The sequence below is a fragment of the Bufo gargarizans genome, chromosome 6 (assembly GCF_014858855.1).
Source record: "Bufo gargarizans isolate SCDJY-AF-19 chromosome 6, ASM1485885v1, whole genome shotgun sequence".
In the NCBI taxonomy this organism is placed as follows: domain Eukaryota; kingdom Metazoa; phylum Chordata; class Amphibia; order Anura; family Bufonidae; genus Bufo; species Bufo gargarizans.
In genome coordinates, this window is record NC_058085.1 from 95,411,886 (window position 1) to 95,432,587 (window position 20,702).

The 20,702-nt window shown below is 44.0% G+C and overlaps 1 protein-coding gene across 2 annotated transcripts in view; it reads left to right on the forward strand.

The window, feature by feature from the left end:
• RBL1 (RB transcriptional corepressor like 1) overlaps window positions 1-20,702 on the forward strand; it is a 41,842-nt gene that overhangs the window by 14,039 nt on the left and 7,101 nt on the right. The window contains exons 8-18 of one of the 2 annotated variants that reach the window (XM_044298193.1): window positions 630-816; window positions 3,959-4,125; window positions 4,201-4,313; window positions 6,743-6,846; window positions 8,067-8,204; window positions 12,478-12,639; window positions 13,086-13,218; window positions 13,683-13,913; window positions 14,002-14,180; window positions 14,641-14,817; window positions 20,297-20,389. In XM_044298193.1, the coding sequence (XP_044154128.1) occupies window positions 630-816; window positions 3,959-4,125; window positions 4,201-4,313; window positions 6,743-6,846; window positions 8,067-8,204; window positions 12,478-12,639; window positions 13,086-13,218; window positions 13,683-13,913; window positions 14,002-14,180; window positions 14,641-14,817; window positions 20,297-20,389 (1,684 nt within the window). The remainder of the gene's footprint in view (window positions 1-629; window positions 817-3,958; window positions 4,126-4,200; window positions 4,314-6,742; window positions 6,847-8,066; window positions 8,205-12,477; window positions 12,640-13,085; window positions 13,219-13,682; window positions 13,914-14,001; window positions 14,181-14,640; window positions 14,818-20,296; window positions 20,390-20,702) is intronic. The other variant, XM_044298194.1, reaches the window with a different exon arrangement.

The window sequence follows — 20,702 nt, forward strand, 5'->3', positions numbered from 1 at the left end:
CAGAGAGAGCTTCAGCTTCAATTGAACAGATTTGAGATTTGTAGGGCAGCTACCTGGAGTTCTCTGCATACTTTTTTTTTAGGCACTATAGACTACAGCTATCTTCTAATGAAGGTATTTCCTTTGGCCGTAAGGTGATGCAGGCTGTGGTCCCGCCCTAGATAGGATTCTTGCCTATTCTCCAGGGGTGCTGTCATAGGCTCAAAGAAAAACGATTACCGGTAATCCAATATTATTTTTTTTTATCTAGGCCTAGCACAGCAGCATACATATATATTTTTAAAAAAAATTGCTTGCTCCTCCTGCTCCATTCCAGCTCTGAAGGTGCAGACCCCAGTGTATAAACTTTGTGGAGGGGTCACATGCACCAGTCAGCCTTATCAGTGACTTATCTCCAAGCAGCATGACCCCAAATGGCATGTGACCTTGCAGTGACATCTCACTTTGCCTGCAGCTGCACACTTGGCCTGTCTGGATATTTACGCATGGTATGGATTATGTTTTCTATGTTAGGAATAGCACTGTTCAGGGACTAGATAAAATTGTGGTTAAAGTTGGACAACACCTTTTTATCTTTGTTTCAGCTTGATGTTTCATAGATATTTTCTGGTTTCTTTTTTTTCCTACAGTAAAGCCCTAAATAAGGAGTATGAAGAATATGTCCTTACAGTGGGAGACTTTGATGAGCGGGTTTTTTTAGGAGATGATGCAGATGAGGAAATTGGGACCCCCAGGAAATTTTTGACTGAGCTTCCCATGGGCAGTTGTACACCAAGGAAGAATTTGGAGTCCAGCCTGCAGCAGCATTTTGAGAAGGTAGCCTTAGTGTTTCATTTTCCTGGTAAATGAAAAAGACAGGTTAGCTTTACTTTTCTAATGTGTGTGTGTGTGTGTGTGTGTGTGTGTGTGTGTATATATATCATGAAAAAATTCCACGGCACCTCCAAGGTGTAAAATAAATTCAGCTTTTATTCACCAGACACGCGACGTTTCAATCCGCTCCCTGGGATCTTTCTCAAGCAGTGACAAAACATACTAGTACACAGTGCATATTTATACAGCTTTACATCATTAGTCAATCAAAAAGTTAATTATGCCGATTAAAAACAAATCACAAAATAGTCATCAAAATACAAAATATATCTGTGTATAACATCAATAGGGTATTAATCTGCGATACAACATATGTGTTATGGGCATCATTGCCAAAGAAATAAAATAAAAAATACATATATCAGTGTATAATCATCATAGTGGTAACTTCACACATCTGTGGACACCTTCATAATTATATAATTATAATTTTATTTTATTTTTTCCTTACAATCGTCTGCTCTGTTGAGCAATGTAAAGACATCAGAATGCAGTAAAGGCATGTTTATTCTGTGCTCCTGCATCTGTCTTAGTTAACCGCCTCCGGACCGCCTAAAGCAGGATCGCGTTCCGGAGGCGGCTGTCTCAGGCAGAGTCACGCATCTATGCGTCATCTCGCGAGACGCGAGATTTCCTGTGAACGCGCGCACGTTCACAGGAACTGCAGGTAAGCGAGTGGTTCTACAGCCTGCCAGCGGCGATTGTTCGCTGGCAGGCTGTAGATGTGTTTTTTTTTTTTTTTACTACCCCTAACAGGTATATTAGACGCTATTTTGATAACCGCGTCTAATATACTTGCTACCTGGTCCTCTGGTGGTCCCTTTTGCTTGGATCGATCACCAGAGGACACAGGCAGCTCTGTAATAAGTAGCACCACACTACACTACACCCCCCCCCCCCCCCCCGTCACTTATTAACCCCTGATCACCCCCCTGTCATTGTAAGGCTCCATTCAGACATTTTTTTTTTTTGGGCACAAGTTAGCGGAAATTTATTTTTTTTGTTTTTTTCTTACAAAGTCTCACATTCCACTAACTTGTGTCAAAAAATAAAATCTCACATGAACTCACCATACCCCTCATGGAATCCAAATGCGTAAAATTTTTTAGACCTTTATATTCCAGACTTCTTCTCACGCTTTAGGGCCCCTAAAATGCCAGGGCAGTATAAATACCCCACATGTGATCCCATTTTGGAAAGAAGACACCCGAAGGTATTCGCTGAGAGGCATATTGAGTCCATGAAAGATTTAACTTTTTGTCCCAAGTTAGCGGAAAGGGAGACTTTGTGAGAAAAACCGAAAAAAATAATAATATTCCGCTAACTTGTGCCCAAAACAAAAATCTTCTATGAACTCGCCATGCCCCTCATTGAATACCTTGGGTTGTCTTTTTTCCAATATGGGGTCACATGTAGATATTTATACTGCCCTGGCATTTTAGGGGCCCTAAAGCATGAGAAGTAGTTTGAAATCCAAATGTCTAAAAATGCCCTCCTAAAAGGAATTTGGGCCCCTTTGCACATGTGGTATCGCCGTACTCAGGAGAAGTAGGGCAATGTGTTTTGGGGTGTCTTTTTACATATACCCATGCTGGGTGAGAGAAATTTCTCTCTAAAAGACAACTTTTCCCTTTTTTTTTTTTTTTTAATACAAAGTTGTCAGAGATATTTATCTCACCCAGCATGGGCATGTGTAACAAGACACCCCAAAACACATTCCCCAACTTCTCCTGAGTACGGCGATACCACATGTGACACTTTTTTGCAGCCTAGGTTGGCAAAGGGGCCCACATTCCAAAGAGCACCTTTAGGATTTCACAGGGCATTTTTTACACATTTTGATTTCAAACTACTTCTCACGCATTAGGGCCCCTAAAATGCCAGGGCAGTATAACTACCCCACAAGTGACCCCATTTTGGAAAGAAGACACCCCAAGGTATTTCGTGATGGACATAGTGAGTTCATGGAAGTTTTTATTTTTTGTCACAAGTTAGTGGAATATGAGACTTTGTAAGGAAAAATAAATAAATAAAAAAAATCATCATTTTCCGCTATCTTGTGACAAAAAATAAAAAGTTCTATGAACTCACTATGCCCATCAGCGAATACCTTAGGGTGTCTACTTTCTGAAACAGGGTCATTTGTGGGGTTTTTTTTCTACTGTCTGGGCATTGTAGAACCTCAGGAAACATGACAGGTGCTCAGAAAGTCAGAGCTGCTTCAAAAAGCGGAAATTCACATTTTTGTACCATAGTTTGTAAACGCTATAACTTTTACCCAAACCATTTTTTTTTTTTACCCAAACCATTTTTTTTTTTTTTTTTTATCAAAGACATGTAGAACAATTAATTTTGAGAAAATGTTATATAGAAATGTATTTGCGGTATTTATTTTATTTTTTTGAAATGTCATTTGTTTGCAAAAATTTGGGTAAATTTCGATTAATAACAAAAATAGTAAAAATGTCAGCAGCAATGAAATGCCACCAAATGAAAGCTCTATTAGTGAGAAGAAAAGGAGGTAAAATTCATTTGGGTGGTAAGTTGCATGACCGAGCAATAAACGGTGAAAGTAGTGTAGTGCCGAAGTGTAAAAAGTGGTCTGGTCATTAAGGGGGTTTAAGCTAGGGGAGCTGAGGTGGTTAAGGAGGCTGACAAATTCTCCCTGGAAGTTATACTAACCCTGCATCTTTTCTTGTGACTGAAATTGCCGGCATTAGACCTCAGGAGACCAGGCGATGCCAGTCATAGGGGGGCGCGTTAGCGTATGGGTGGGGTTAGCTTGATTTCCAGGGAGAAGTTGCTCCCTGCTGCTTCTGGTACTGCCGTTCTGATCCTTGTTGCCAGGCTTTGGTTGTTACGATGATGTCACTCCACGTGACTCAACTCCAGTGATTGGCTGCAGCAGTATCCGGGACTTTTATCCACTTCAAAGAAAATGGCATGAGTATATTATTTTATGACAGTTCCTGTCTGGGGAGACATTATATTTTGGACAGCTCCTGTAATGTTTGTCTGGTAGGACTCTGTAAAATATTATTCGTATAATATTTTGACAACTTTTATTACTATACATGTTCCACAGAGGAGATCATTTGCCCCATCTACTCCGTTAACTGGTAGACGATACCTGAAGGAAAAGGAAGCGGTAATTACTCCGGTCTCATCAGCAACACAGTGTGTAAGCAAGCTTCAGAGCATGGTGACTGGACTCCGCAATACCCCAAGTGAACAGCTTATTAATATCTTTAGGTATATTTTGGGTAAATACTTGCACTGCTTTAATGGTGGAGAAGGGGGTCTTACATGTGTTTTGTTTGGCTGCAGATCATGTGCTCGCAATCCCATGGAAAATATACAGAATACAGTAAACGACGTTCAGAAACTGTTCTGTCATCATTACACTCAGCCATCAGAAGATCAGCCCGGTTCTCACATTGGTAGGTTGCTGAAGCCATTTGCTTGGCGTACTGTATTTTCAGTTGGCTAGCACTTTGTGTCATGGAATCGGAATGTGACATAAATGGGGTCGATTTTTAAAGGAGTTGTTGGGTTTTTGGTATTGATGACCTGTCCTCAGTCGGGCCACCTCCGATCAGCTGTTTGAAGAGACTGCTCGCCACTGCATTGTTGTAATTACAGCGTCTCTGTCCCATTCAGTTAGGAGTGTGAGTGTAATTACACTGCTCACCGCTGCAATGTCTACTATGAGCAGGTAGACAGTGAAGAGAACCCTGCGCTCATATAAGCACTACAGTTTCCTCAAACAGCTTATTGGTGAGGGTGCAACCTCCAGCACTCCAGGTGTTCTGAAACTACAACTCCCAGAATGCTCCATTCACCTTTATGGCAGTTAGAAGAACAACTGAGCATGTTTGCACGCTGGGAGTTGTAGTTTCACAGCAGCTGGAGTGCCAAAGGTTGCTGATCCCTGACCTGAGGATAGGTCACCAGTATCGGAAACCAAACAACCCCTTTAAACTCTTCATTTAAAGGGAACCTGTCACCGGGATTTTGGGTATAGAGCTGAGGACATAGGTTGCTAGATGGCCGCTAGCACATCCGCAATACCCAGTCCCTATAGCTCTGTGTGCTTTTATTTTGTAAAAAAAACCGATTTGATACATATGCAAATTAACCTGAGATGAGTCCTGTCCCTGACTCATCTCACGTACAGGACTCATCTCGGGTTAATTTGCATATGTGTCAAATCAGTTTTTTTATACACAATAAAAGCACACAGAGCTATGGGGACTGGGTATTGCGGATGTGTTAGCGGCCATCTAGCAACCCATGTCCTCAGCTCTATACACAAAATCCAGGTGACAGGTTCCCTTTAAGGCTACTTTCACACTGCCGTTTCTGGGTCTGCCTGTGACATCCGTTTCAAGGCTCTCGCAAGCGGCCCAAAACGGATCAGTTCAGCCCCAATGCATTCTGAATGGATAAGGATCAGAATGCATCAGTTTGCCTCCGTTCAGCACCCATTCCGCTGCTTGCAGCATTTTGATGTCCGTCTGACGAAACTGAGCCAAACGGATCCGTCCTGACTTACAATGTAAGTCAATGGGGACGGATCCGTTTTTACTGACACAATATGGTGCAATTGAAAACTGATCCGCCTCCCATTGACTTTCAATGTAAGTCAAAATGGATCCGTTTGCATTATCATGAACCAAAAAAAAAAACGTGGCTCAGTGGCTAGCATTCGTTACCTTGCAACTGTGTTTAAATCTGCATGGTGAAACTGAATATTGTTATCATTGCACTTTTTATCTTTTCAAGCCAAATGTACACTACTGCTTGAATGGGGCCATTTTTGCTAACAAATATTTTCAAAAACGTTATCTTAAAGGGACACTGACAGGCCCGATAAACCTATTTAGTTATTCCTATGCAGTCATAGGTCTATTAAAGTGTATTCCAATCACATAAGAGCACCCCCTGTCTGCATTTTTTTTTTTTTTCTGATATGTAATATGTTTAATATCAAAGCCCATCTGTCAGCAGTTTTGTACCTATGACACTGGCTGACCCGCCACATGCGCGCTCGGCCGCCGAAGGCATCCGTGCCGGCCCGATGCCCACACGCGTCCGCATTACCGAGAAAAACAACGTTTCAATATATGCAAATGAGCCTATCGCAGCAGTGAAAAAGTCATCACACCTGGTCCTGTCAATCAAAGTGCAGAGGATGCGGCAGTTGCGGAGAGAGCTGAGCCTCTGGGTGTGGCGGCGGCCCCCAACTGTCGTTTCCTAGCGCCGCCCAGCTCATTATTATTCACTGCGCTGGGCGGCTTTTACAGTCCCTGATCCTGCCGAGCCAGTGCAGGCGCAGCAGGAGACGCTGGCATTGAACTCACTTGTACCTTCTGCGCGTGCGCCGGATAACTTGCCCGGCACCCTCACTCGCAGTGCGCCTGCGTCCCTTATTCAATGCCAGCTGCGCCTGTGCCGACTCGGCTGGATCGGGGACTGTAAAAGCCGCCCAGCACAGTGAATAATAATGAGCTGGGCGGCGCTAGGAAACGACTGTTGGGGCGAGGCTGGGCACAAAGGTAGGAGTAAACGCCCCTTGGGCATAAAAAAATTTGAGAAAAAAAGCCCCTTGGGCATAAAGGAAGGTGTTTGACAGATGATTATAAAGTTGTTTTTACATGGTTTAAAATGCGGACAGGGGGTACTCTTATGTGATTGGAATACACTTTAATAGACCTATGACTGCATAGGAATAACTAAATATGTTTATCGGGCCTGTCAGTGTCCCTTTAACCCCTTTAAATGAAATTTGTGAACTTTAAATTCAGTATGTGGAATTCTTATTACAAATAATAATAATAATAAGACGTTCTGTCTTTTCCATTTCCAGACTTTGCTGTTAATCGTTGGAAACTAGCCGAGATTTTGTACTATAAGGTTTTAGAATCGATTGTTTTTCAAGAAATCAGGAGACTTAATGGGAAAGACTTGACGGTAAGATGAGCAACTGCATGAACTTCGCAAAAATTTACTGGGATGTTATGACACCTGCTTAGGGGGTCAAGTAAGGACATACATGCCTCCATGCTTGTCTCTGTTTTAGCCCATTCTGTTGATTTGTACTGTTGATACAAAAAGCACTTGTATCGGGATCACCCAAACCCAATGGCATACACAGTAGTAGCTTTAAATTGGTGAATTGTTTTCATGCTAAAAAGCCTTAAAAATCATTAATGGCTGTTGTACAGTAATGCCATGTTTCTAACAGAAATATACTTTTCATCCTTTGCTTCCATGTGTGCCCCGTTGTTATGATGGTGCTGGAGGCGGCATCTGGGCAGAATCAGGCCCCTCAGGAAAATGACAATATAGTTCAATCTTAAATCTCCTGAATAGGGAGCATTGGCTGTTACTGCAGAGTTTCTGCGCCTTCCCTGGCAAGCAGGGCAGAAATCTCTTATCTGTGAAGGGCTGTCCTCACAGGTGAAGTAGCGCCCACGTGCCAGACACGTTGCCCGATTCTGTCACCGGGCCCTGTACAACTGCCCAGGGTAGCTACTCAGATGCTGAAGCTCAAACTCTGCTTCGGGGGCAGTGACTGTTTTATATGCTTCTATACTTTCAGGTAGCAGCACATGAACAGTTGCTGCTCCTGAAGCTGAATTTGAGCTTTTGTGCCTCTGCTTGGCTCAGGGCCGGATGAGATGTCCTGCCCTGTCAATCAAAAGGCAGATGGTTGCTTATTCACCTGTGGGAGCAGCCCATCACAGATGAACTCTTGCTGATGAGACAAATCAATTCCCTGATCCTTAGTGTGAACCCATCCTAAGACCCCATGTTTCTTTATATATATTATATATTTTTACTGACTCATCCCATACATCATTTTCTCATTAACTTGAGAGTAGTCATGGATATGAAACATAGGTGTTGAGAAAACGCGTACCTAAACAATCATCTTAGACGCTACTTCACTGTCATGGGAAGTATGAGTCATAAAGTATCTTCAGTCCTCTTGGATGATATCTTACTGGAAAAGGAGGGACAGGGATGGTGCAGAACTGAAGTCAAGGATAGTAGAAATAGGAAAAACCATAGTCATCAAAATTGACTGCCTTACATTACTATTGACCTGTCTTGGATATGTCAGTCTTTCAGATGCCACATATTCTTGTTTTGTCTTATTTTATACTAGTTGTTGTTTTATTTCATAGGCACTACTGGAGCAGGATATTTTTCACCAGTCACTGCTGGCATGCTGTCTTGAAATCGTGCTGTTTGCTTATAGTTCTCCCCGAAAATTTCCTTGGACCATTGAAGTTCTCAATCTGAGTCCTTTCAATTTCTATAAGGTAAATGTTATTTCTTTAATGTTACAGTGTAAAATGAATAACTGATAGATAATATAAATATCTGTATAATTCTGACTCTCCGAAAGACTGTGGGACCATGGATTTCCTGGTTGACCAGTCGTTTTGTTTGCTGCAAGGGAAATGTTGCAGCGTCGACTAGCAATGTTAGCTAATTGCTAGTAGTTTTACTAATTGTGAACGGAAAGAGATCTGTTCAGGATGTCTTCCGTTCTGGCATCATTCCGTTTTGTGACCAGACACAAAACTGCTGCAAGCTGCAGTTTTGTGTCCGGTCATAAAAACTCAAAAAGACGGATCCAGCACTGAAAACAATGTAGGTCAATAGTGACAGATCCGTTTCACATAACCGCATCCCAACGGAATAGATGCATCCTCATGTGCAAAATCAAAACTGATCAGTTTAATTCCCATTATTGAGATCCTTTCTTAAGGCAAGTGTGAAAACAGAGTTTGAGGTTGACCTAAAACAGGGATGCTCAACCTGCGGCCCTCCAGCTGTTGCAAAACTAAAACTCCTAGCATGCCTAGACAGTCTACAGCTAACAGCCTACAGCAGGGCATGGTGGGAGTTGTAGTTTTGCAACAGCTGGAGGGCTGCAGGTTGGGCATCCCTGACCCTGTTGAACCCACTCCTTGCTTTTTCTTCGCTTTTTAGTTTGTTGAGAGTAAGATGCTGCAAAATCATCCATGGCTCTAGTTCTTCTCCCACCTGAGAATGGACTCTATTGCAGATGTGTGTAGATCCAGACTGATACACTGTTGGAAGATGGCTGAAAGCTTTGTGCAGATGTTTTGCTCAGTGTTGTCTAGTAGCAAATTGAGCATAAGTTCCCGACACTCCTACACAGTTGTACCAGCGCATAGCAGCGTCAAATGTTAATACAGAGGACAGATACATTTTATTTTAAAACTATTATACATGCTTTATATGAAAAATGAGTAGGACCGGTATTACAAAACAGTAGGTGACACTAAAAAATGTAGTCACGTCACCAATAACGGTATACCAGAAATCTTGCACAGTCATGGTTCTTAGCCTTAACTACTTTCAGCATAATAAAGCAATGATAAAGGTAGAAGCAAAGAAAATCGTACAGTCTACATCCAAAATGGAAGAGGCAGAAGTCTATTTAAAGGGAACCTGTCATCATAAAATGCAGTGCAATCTGCAGGCAGCCTGTTATAGAGCAGAAGTAGCTCAGCAGATTGATATATAATGTTGTAGGAAAAGCATCAGCAAAACCTGTAATTTATACATTTAAGTCTTAACTTTTTTTTTTTTAGTTGTGGGTCTTGTCAGCTATTGCCAGCTGTGAATGCTATCAATCACTGATAATGGCCAATTGGGCTGTCTTCAGCTTAGAAAGAGCAGAGATTTAAATGGATTTTCTCGTTAATGTCATTGGGGGACACAGCACCATGGGTATACGCCCAGCTACCACTAGGAGGCAACACTAGATATGAAAAAGGTTGGCTCCGCCCAGGTGGGGTATAACCTCTCAACAGACACTAGGTTAATCAGCTTGCTGCCTCTCCAGTAGGTGGTGCTTTACCCGCCACCTTGTTTAGCACATCGGCACACCTATGTGGTGTCCCAGGTATGTACGCCCTTCCCCTTCACAGGGGGGTACTCGTACCACTGCCAAATGCTGTATCCGTCAGACTTTCCTGGTTCCAATGTATCTCCTTTTTAGCTTTTTAATATATTACCAGGGGCTATATTCCACACCCTCCTAGTCAGAGAGTGTGACTGCACATTCTCTGTATGACAGCTGCTACTTTGGGCCCGGTTTGGTTATTTTCCCTCTTGGGTCCTCATAGGCTTGTTTCCCTCTTGAGATTCTAACCTCTCTTCCCGTCTCCCCAGGTTCAGGTCCTGGTACCTGGGAGTTTATTGCTCAGTTTTTTGCAATTTACATTCATATTCGCCACTTCTGGGATGGAGCTTTACCTCGATTTGAGAACTGTTCCTCCTTAGGCTATTTGGAGTCCTTTCTCTTCTACTCCAATATCTCTCAGACGAGTGTGTCCCCAGGCCTGTGACTGGTTCCTTTTTTTTCCTGAGGCTTCATGTGGCCAGGGAATTCTCTGGTCTTACATTTCACAGTTGCTATTTTGTTCCAGTTTTTCTGAGGCTCGATTCTCGCCTTCTTAGTGTGGGAACCATGTCTTTACGTTCCCTTCTCTTGGCCATTACCAAGGACCCCCATCTCCCCCAGAGGTTGGCTGCTTTCTCTGGCAGGATGGGGCTTCCACCTTCTCATAGGGTGTTTCTCTTTTCCCACCTGTCTTGCAGTGGACGAAGGCTTACTTCCCTTCCCATGGTGAGACTTTGCTATTCTTTCTCTAAATTGTTCAGTCTCCAGTGCTTCCTTGTTTCCTCTATACCCTGGCCTTTACATGGTGTTTGCCAAGGACAGGCCATGTTTTTGGTATGAGACAATTTAGAGTTTTTTTCCTTGCCGGGTCCTCTTACTGGTCGGGTTCCTTTGCTTCCAGACCTTATGGAATCTCCTTCCTTTTACCGAGGGGTAGTCCACAGGGTCTTCCTTTAGTTTGTCTCCAGGAAGTTTTTTTTCTTGGTTCAGGACTGCTCCTGTCCTTTTCCCAGGCATTTTCTCTCCTGCCAGGTTTCCTCATGGTCTAATTTTTCTTGTTGGGTCTGTCCTCTTATAGATCCTCCTCCTGGAGCATCCTTCTATATGCAGAGCGCTAGGTCATTACCAACAGACGCCTTCCGGTTGTGCTGCTCTCCTGTTTCTTCAGGGGGAGCCCTGGTTCTTCCAGGTCCTTCCTCTGGCTCTCTAGTGCACACTTGTTCAACTCTCGGTTCTTGTGCAAGACATCTAGCCCTGCTCCCTATACTCTAGCTTCTTTTTTTTTTTTTTCCCCACCTTGGGTGGAACTGGGTGTTTCTCTTTGTTCCTTTCTTGCATATGGCCTTTTTTCTTGTTCTTGGGATCCTGGCGATCTCCCGCAATTTTTTTCTTTTGGACTCTTCCTGGCAATGGAGCCTCTCAGTATATGTAAACTCTGCTCCCTGGGCTACAGTACCATGGCTTGGCCTCTAGAGTGTATAGAGTGGTCTGTCTCCAGCTCTGACACTGTAAAGCACCCAGTGCCGTGGCAGCCCAGAACATCTGACTTGTGGGAATGCTGGGTGTCGGACCCCCACCAATGTGATGTTGATAACCTATCTGTAGACTCAATAAAAATTACAAGTTTTATTGAGTCTTTTCATACAAAACCATATATATATCCATCTGCTCAGCTCCTCCTGCTCTATAACATGGTTCTCTTTAATGGTGAGTGTTTTCTTAATTAAAAAAATACTGTTCTTCACGGACGGAACTGTCGGAGTGATTTATCATGAGGATAAAGTCTGTTTTTCAGGTGTCTGGGTTTCCAATTTGGGCGAGATTTATCAAATGTCACAGGATGTTTGATAAATTTGGTTTATCTTTTAAGTCTTATACTCCTGCCCTGATATTTTATTCCACTCTCCACATTACCTCTTTATTGGTGTAAGACTGCCGCATTTTTGGGACTTCTTTAAAAGGCTCAATTAATTTGGCTTAGAGGTTTTTACTGTTATACAGAGCCCTGTAGCTCCTCCTTCCCAACCATCACCACCGATCAGCGGTTCTGCAGTAGGGCTGGATCTACACAGTTCTGACCAGCCATTGTGCAGCAGACTGAGCTGGTTACTGAAACACTGCTCCTATTGAATGGAAGCAGCAGTGCATTAACCAGCTCCGTCCACTGCACTATGGTCAGAGCTGTGTATTTCCAGTGTTACTGCAGATCAGCTGGGGCTACAGTTTGTCAGACCCCTACTGATCAGATAGGATGGCCTATCCTAAGATTGGACAAACCCTTCAAGTTAGTTTGTCAGGCTAACCACACCCATTTTGCAAATCTGGAGTGAGTGGAGTAGTAAAAATGCAAAATTTCTGCGCAATTAAGCAAAAAAATAAATTAAGAAAAAAATGCAAAGCTACATTTTTTATTTTTTTTTGTAAGTTACGATCCTGGGGTGTACAGGGCACGATAAATGCCCACTGGTGTTTTTCTGTAAGCAGAAAAGCCTCCTGTTACTGGGGCAGGAAACTGGCATCCTGGAGAGGTTTTGTTGTACTCCTGAGATACCCTAAAGCTTTTGTTCAGATGACCTTTAAAGACAAAAACCCTGTTCGAGCAAGTACAGTATAGAGAAACATGAAACCTAAAATGTAATATCCTTATTGTATAGGTCATAGAAGTCTTCATCCGGTCAGAGGATGGTTTGTCGCGAGACATGGTGAAACACCTTAACAGCATTGAAGAACAGATTTTGGAGGAACGAGCTTGGACAAACAACTCTGTTTTGTGGGAGTTACTTCGGGCCTCTGACACAGTGCCTACATGTGAGGAAGTAAGTATTGCAGAACTCACAAGATCCTCACTAGTGGAAGATACATACAGATAAAAAAATCTACACATACACAACACCGTTAATCAGCATAAGGGTACGTGCATGTAGCAGGATTGCTTTGGGAAATGTCTGCAGCAGTTCTCCCAAGAATCCACAGGGTCCAGCACCAGTTTATATGGATTTTGGTGAAGACTTGCTTGTGGATTTCAGCTGCAGCACCAGACAAAATAAATAAAATAAAAAACTACAGCATACTAACCTATCCAGGGGCTTTCCTGGTTTCTGTAGAGGCTGGCCTCCTACGATGTCTCATCCCATCTGACCACCGCAGGCTATGGATCGGTCGCACAAAAATCTATGTGTAATACAACGTGTGTGCATGCGACTAAGACTGAACTCACATATTGCATATTGTGCTGGGTGTCTCATGTTTGTTTCTTCTTCAGGTTATAATACCAAGCAACTTTGAAACTGGGAATGAAGCAGGTTTAGGGCATCTCCCTATGATGCCAGCTTCTCCAATCATTCATCCTCGTTTAAAAGAAGTTCGCACTGATTTTGGAGGCTCTGGCAGAAGAGGTATGGCTACTTTTTACTTACTTCATTTGAGAATAGTAGCGGCATATATGGGCTCTATGGCAGTAGAAATAGATGGAACCTATAGGCCAAAAAGTACATCAGACGTTTGGTCTTCAACAAAAGATACCAGGGGAGTTTATCACAAAGGGAATATTTGAAGTCCATTTTTCTTGGATATTCATTGCTGTAATTTGTACCAGATATATCAAAGAGGGAACGTTGTTTGTTAAATTTGGTACATCTGCACTGCCGCGCACTGTGGCTCTTCTGCCTTTCTCCTGACCGGATGTGGCTTTTTTTTTTTTTTTTTCCCTGCTTAGCTGCATTGACTGTAATGCGGCGGAACAGGAAAAGAAGTTGCCACCTCCGGTCTCAAGCCCTTTTATCATTTTACGATTTCCATATCTATTGGAAGTATGTATTTCTAATCTTAATCACATTGATCGTTGCTCTTCATTCTTCAGATACGCAGCCACTGTCGCCACTTTCTGTTCATGAACGCTACAACTCTCCTACTGCTGGCAGTGCCAAAAGAAGACTCTTCGGGGATGATGGTCCAAAGGAGTCACCAGTAGAAAGATTGCACACTACACCAGAGAATACCAGAATAAGAATTGTTCCCTTCCAGCCCTCTGAGCAAATGTGTGTCTCCCCAGATAAAACGCAGTTGTTCTGTCAGAGGGTGAATGTAACAGGTAATAGTTTGCTGTCCTGCAAAGGGGTTATTTGGGGTCATTTTAATTTTAAAACCTGTGTTTTTGATCATGACCTTTTTTATCCAAGGTTATCAAAATGAAAGCAGCCACCAGCCTTCACAGCCACAATGTGAAAATGGCATTCAGGTTCCCTTGACAGCGCAGGCCTTGATCAGTCCTAAAAGTCAGCTTTTCCGAACCCAGGATGTATGCCCCACATCTAACAAGCCCAAGAGAACGGGATCCCTAGCTCTGTTCTTCAGAAAGGTATGGTGTTCACAATTTTTTTTCTTTGTGTTCATTTTTATGGTTTTTATTTAATTTTTTCAAGCGATTGATGGCACTTCAGGGTTAAATGGGTTGTGCAGTGGTTAGATATTAATGACCTATTCACAGGACAGGTCATCAGTATCTGATCGGTGAGGGTCCAGTACCTGGCACCGCTGCCGATCAGCTGAAGAAGCTGAAGCTTCCTCTTAAAGATTACACTGCACGTCGTCTTGCTTGTAGTGACGTGAAAGGGACAAGCCGCTGTAATAACACTGCGCCACCAAGACGACACGCAGTGTAATCCTGAAGAGAAAGCAGTATTGACACAAACTCCACGCCTCTTCAAACAGCTGATCAGCAGTGGTGCTGACAGTCCGGCCCCCGCCAGAGGATAGATCATCAATAGCTACCCACTGCACAACCCCTTTAAATACTACATTGTGCTTTTTATTTGTAGGTGTACCATTTGGCCAGTGTTCGTCTGAGAGACTTGTGTTTGAAACTTGACTTGCCTAATGATTTGAGACGCAAGATTTGGACATTGTTCGAGTACTCACTGGTTCATTGCACAGATTTGATGAAAGATAGACACATTGATCAGCTTCTGTTATGTGCAGTGTACATCATGGCTAAGGTAAGACTTTATAGTACAGTATTTCTTAATAATGGTATTTTTAATCTTCAGTAATGCTTGCTTTCCTTCTGAACAGACAGTATACCTACAATTGCAATTTATTATTTTACTCTTTAATTGTAGTGTTTGGTATAAAAAATAAATCCATACCCTATTTGGGAATTCTGAGGCAAGCAATGTAAGACCACTTTGTATTCGCTTAGGCCCCCTGCAGACACGCATTTGTCACGCTGCGAGTCCGCAGCGCAGCTCCCAGCCTGACCTCCCAGCACTGACTGGGACATAGCATTATGTTGATTTATGATACTATGTAACCCTTACAGTTCTGAAATGTATTGGATAACACTGACATAATGCTGCCAGTGTTATACATTCCAGAACTGTAAGGGTTACATAGCATCATAACTCAATGTAATGCTATGTGACCCCGCCAATGCTGGGAGGTCAGGCTAGGAGCTGCGCTGCGGACTCGCAGCGTGACAAATGCTTGTCTGCAAGGGGCCTAAGCGAATACAAAGTGGTCTTACATTCAGGATCCTAGTCAGATAGCAGCTGCATTAGGCTGGGTTCAGACCTGAGCGTTTTACAGCGCGTTCCTACACGCTGTAAAACGCTCAACAGGCAAGAACCAATGATTCCCTATGGGAATGGTTCTCACCTGAGCGTTTTACAGCGAGTACGATCGCGCTGTAAAACGCCTGACGCTCCAAGAAGTACAGGAGCTTCTTTGGGGCGTCTTGTCGCGCGTTCCTGTACATAGACTTCAGCGGGAACGCGCGACAATGGGCGTTCGCTTGTTCCGGAGCCGCGATTGTAAACGCGCATACAATCGCGCATAAAGAGCGCTCCATCCCGAACGCTCAGGTCTGAACCCAGCCTTAATGTTTCATTTGCCCTATAGAGGCCCTCCAGGGGCGCTGAACACTTGCTGTCAGATTCCCTATAGACTGCAGCTGGATGCTGGAAGCAAAGTAGTGGAATAACCATTGAGCTCATTATCCCCAGGTAGCCTTTCTAACATAAAGAACTGTCCAGAACAGGCAAGTCTTTTAAATGGAATCTGTCACATTAAACATACAGTTCATTCTGCAGCCATCAGGTTGTATGGAGAGCTCAGCAGATTTATAAGTAGCTTTATGGAAAGATTCAGCAGAACTTATTAGTTCTTGATCTAAACCTCTTCTAATTGTGAGCTGATGAGTGCAGAGTGCAGAGTGCAGTTCCAGTCAGATATGACCGCCCTTATGAATACTGAGCTCAGAAAGAGAAGAGATTTTAATTGGTAATTTACAAGTTTTCCTGAATCTTTCCCCATAAAACTATATATTAATCTGCTTGAACCCCATAACTTTTTTATATTTATGTCAACAGGGCTGTGTGAGGGCTCTTCTTTTGTGGGGCGATCTTTAGTTTCTCATCCGTATCATTGGGGGACACAGGCTTGACCTTGGGTATAGCTATTGCCACTAGGAGGCGACACTAAGCAAAGAAAGTGTTAGCTCCTCCTCTCGGCTATATCCCTCCTGCAGATACTGAGCTAATCAGTTTTAGCTTTAATGTCTGAAGGAGGCAGACCTCCTGCTTTGCAGGTCTGCTGATTTTTATATGTTTATTTTTTTATTTTTATTTTTTTTTCCCTTTTTTGATTTTTCTTTTCTTCCAGCGGGAGTTTCAGGCAGTCCTAAAAGCAGCCTGCACTTCCACCCAGGAGACGGGAGACCAGGGGTTCCCCCAATCCCCCTGCTCCTTCCCGCTCTCCAGAAGTAAAGGAGGACCAGAGGTTCCTGTAAAAAGTCCCGCCAGCCTTCGGATCACCATGGCCGTGCACCGCAAGTCCACTCTCTTTCCGGTGTAGCGTCCCTCACCAAGGGCCCGCACACCGAAGGTGGTGATCCGGCTGGAGCCAGGGGGGCAGAAGACGCCGAAAAAGTGAGTATCCTTTCAACACCCTCCCCTTCTCGGGTTACCTTTTTCCCATAGAGGCCTTGTGACCTCCAGGCATTTTCTCCTGTCGGGAGGGGGGAAGGTAGGGTGGGGGAGGTTTGGCTGGGAAGCTCCGGTGCACACCGCGCACTATTCCAGGGCCCTTCCTCCTTCTCATTGTCTCCGGTCCGGGGTGCTGCCGGGGCTGCTACCAATGGAGGCCCTGGCTTCTCTGCGGCCTGCTCCCACATCTGTTCTCCAGGCCTGGCGGTACTCCGGGCAGGTCTCCTGGGGTGGCTGCTACTTTCTCTGATGGGGCGTCAGTACGCTCGTTTCCAGCCTCTTCTGTTCGGTGGGGTGTCTGCACAGGGGGTGTTGGGTCTGTTACCAGATTTCTGGGGCTTGGTGGCTTTCGGGGTCCACACTCCTTCCCTGGCGCAGTATTTTTCCCGGTTAGGTTACTCCCCAATTTTTTTATTTTTTTTTTCAGTTTTGGGTCGGTTCCAGTGCCTAGTTCCCTTTAGACCCTGGAGTGTTTTTCTCTTCGGGCAGTCCGGTAAGGTGTGTGGGGCCTTTGCCTTCGAGCATCCCTACTTCTTCCCCTGTGGGGGGGCAAGTTTTGTCACAATCTGCAGTTCTTTGGCCCTATCCAGACACAAGTCTTTTTCAACAGAATTTGGCTTCTCCTTCTGCGGTTCAGGACCTTTCTGCAGGGGGTGGCGCACACTGCGCCCCCTTACCGGTTTCCGTTGAATCCTTGGAACCTTAATCTGGTGCGCAGCGCTCTCCAGTCCTCTCCGTTTGAGCCTTTGCAGCAGGTGTCCCTTCGCTTCCTGTCCTACAAGGTGGCCTCTTGGGCAGTACATTATGGAGATTCGGCCCTTCAGGGGTGCAGGGCGGCTACCTGTTCGTCTTGCATACTTTTTCCAAGTTTTACAGATTGCGACCTTTGCATCTTTTGACGCTTTTCTGGAGTGTAGAGTTTTGCAGATGACGGTCCTCTGGCCGGGTGACTTGTTTGTTTAGGACCCACCCCGGGGACTGCTCTGTAACGTCCCAAGGTCACGCATGTGTCCCCCAATGATACGGATGAGAAAACTAGATTTTTGTACTTACCGTAAAATCTGTTTCTCTTCCGTTCATTGGGGGACACAGTTCCCATCCTGTATGTACATTACTGGTTTGCCTAGATAGGCCCTTCTGGTTCTTGAGGTTGGCCCATCTCCGGTTTTCTGTTGGCTTCTCCTGGCTGCTCCTACTGCTTTTGTACAAACTGATTAGCTCAGTATCTGCAGGTGGGATATAGCTGAGAGGAGGAGCTAACCCTTTCTTTGCTTAGTGTCGCCTCCTAGTGGCAATAGCTATACCCAAGGTCAAGCCTGTGTCCCTCAATAAACGGAAGAGAAATAGATAACAGATTTTACGGTAAGGTTTTTTTTTTTTTTTTTGTGGGGGGGGGGGGGGGGTTAAAGCAACCAAAATAGCTGCCAATTAGCCATTTTGATTTTATTTTTTAGTTATGCTGTTAATGTTGTTTGGGGACTGGGTGATGCTAATGTGTGTGTGTGTGTGTGTGTGATCCCTTCTCCCATGGACCTCAATGATTTAAGAAGATTTAGTGCACTCGGGGGTCTGATAGGCAGGCCTAGGAGCCTTTAGAAGGCCTGAAGCTGTCATAGCAACCAAACTGCTCCTTTGATCTCTGCACAAGGGAGCTGTTCTGTCCCCTATGCTCAAGGGGAAAGGCCATTCAGATGCTTTAGTCGCAATTGACCACAGCATCTGAGAAGTTAAATGTCTGTGATCGGTGTTCTCCCCAATCATGGACTGTACCTTTTGGGTATTGGCTGTGTAAAACTGTAGGCAGCCAGCGGCTATGGCGCCTACTCGGTACCTGAGCAGATGCCATCTTTAAAGCCCTGTCTTGCGCTGTACATGTGCATGTGTATGGCACAAGTCCTTAAAGGGTTAAATAAGCTTACTCCAGTGTGAGTAAGTAGTTTTCCTAGAGTCTCACTAGGCAATATTTGAATTTTGCACCTTGCTGGTTTGCATGACAGTTCTGAATCCAGGTCAGCAGAAACTGACATCTTGATTGATCTTGAAAACTGTCTCAAATGCTCAAATTACACAAGACTTGGAGTTTGTCTCAGGAGGAAACCGGACAACTCGGGGGATCGACCTATAATAAAGAATAGACCGTTACTTACCTGACAGATCCGGCACTGCCCCTCTGATTCTTCCAGCAGGTCTCTATCTTTCCAGATGGATCAGTGATGTCGGTGACGACACATGGCCGCTGCACCTCTGAGGCCAATGATTAGCTGCAGTGGTCATGTGTAGTCAACGTGACTTCATCACTACAGCCGGGGAAACGGAGCCCTGCTGGGAGAACAGGAGCTGTCAGGTAAGTAATTATCTATTCTTTATTACAGGTCAATCCCCGAAGTTTTCTGGTTTCATCTGGAAACTGGTTAGCCCCTTTTAACTGACAGTAGATTGGCTATGGTTTTAGATTAACTCGCCTACAGGAAAAAGGTAAAGATACCATTGACAAATATCAGTCTGTCCTATGTCCTTTACCTTACATTAACTGTATCCACCAAAAATCCACAACTGCTCCACTGACTACAAAAAGGATTGGTAGTGCATGGCCTGTCCTGCTCTGCCCACTAAGATTGCCTTGCATATGTTCATTCTCATCTGTTGCTTTTGGTGGTGCCTATGCAGCACCTTAAAGAGAATCTTGCAATGCTATATGCCACAATAGCCATGCACAGTATGTCCTTGTGACCAAATCCTGCTAAGATCCGTAGAGGATGCCTGCGGCTTTATGCTTTGTGCCTATAGGTAAATAACGGAACTATTGGAAAGGTGCCGTTGTATTTGTCACAGCGCTTACACATAACAGGTTTAGCGCTTACTGCAGTGGCTGATTAATATTACAACACCTCTAGGGAGAATTCACATTCACACACATTTATAGCATTTTTTTTTAAGGTGTTTTATTTTATTTTTTGGGTCATGTGGCATCGATGTGAATATTGGCGCATGCACAGTACAGCCCTGAGCATGCGCCGATACCTGAAGCTACATCGCACTCACAAGAAAACATGGCCAGGTAGGATTGCATCTCTCTGCCTGATCCTGTCAGTCAAAGCAGGGAGGGGCTGGCTGCTGGAAGAAGCAGAGCTTTGGTGCGACAAGAGCAACGGTGATGCCCTTGTTGCACCAAGCAGCTTATTTCCATATTATGAAAAAATGCTTATAGCTCCGCTGAGCAGAAATGGAAGGGAAAAAAACACATTTTTTTTAGGTGACTTACAGCTTTCTGCTATGCTTTTGGTTCGGTAGGGAGGTTTCTGTTGACAGTACCCCCATCCACCCCTTAAAACCGCTAGGGAAACTCAGTGGTGATATCCATGTTTGGAGCATGAAGCTCCAGGCATGTGTCTCTTCTTGGTGAGGATGGCGCTGGAGAGTCGGAGGTGCACACTGTATGATTATTGCAGCGTGTACCTTCCTGACTACTTCTCTTTAATGTACTTATTTCCAGAGTGATGGAAGCACGAATGTGGAAGATGCCATGAAAAGCTTTAAGAGCTTCTTTCACTGGCGTGGTTTCATAGAAGACAATGAAATAGAAGGGGTATGTCATGTTTTTACTTGTATATTCCTATATTTCTGGCAACTTTATTTTCCTTGTGGCCTCCCAGTTCAGTTTCATACAATATAATTAGTAGCCAAGGAGCGACTATAGCTGTCATTCTTAAACGTTCAGCAACCTCTCACTTATTGCAGCATCCATATCTGCTCTCATTATAAGCGTGGCTTCAGTTTTCTATTTCATTTTAAAGGAGTATTCTGGTATACGAAGCTTGAGTCCTGTTAAAATATGTAATAAACAGTCAAATTTCTAAATATCAAAGGGGTTGAAGTGAATGGGACTGAGGTGAGCCCAC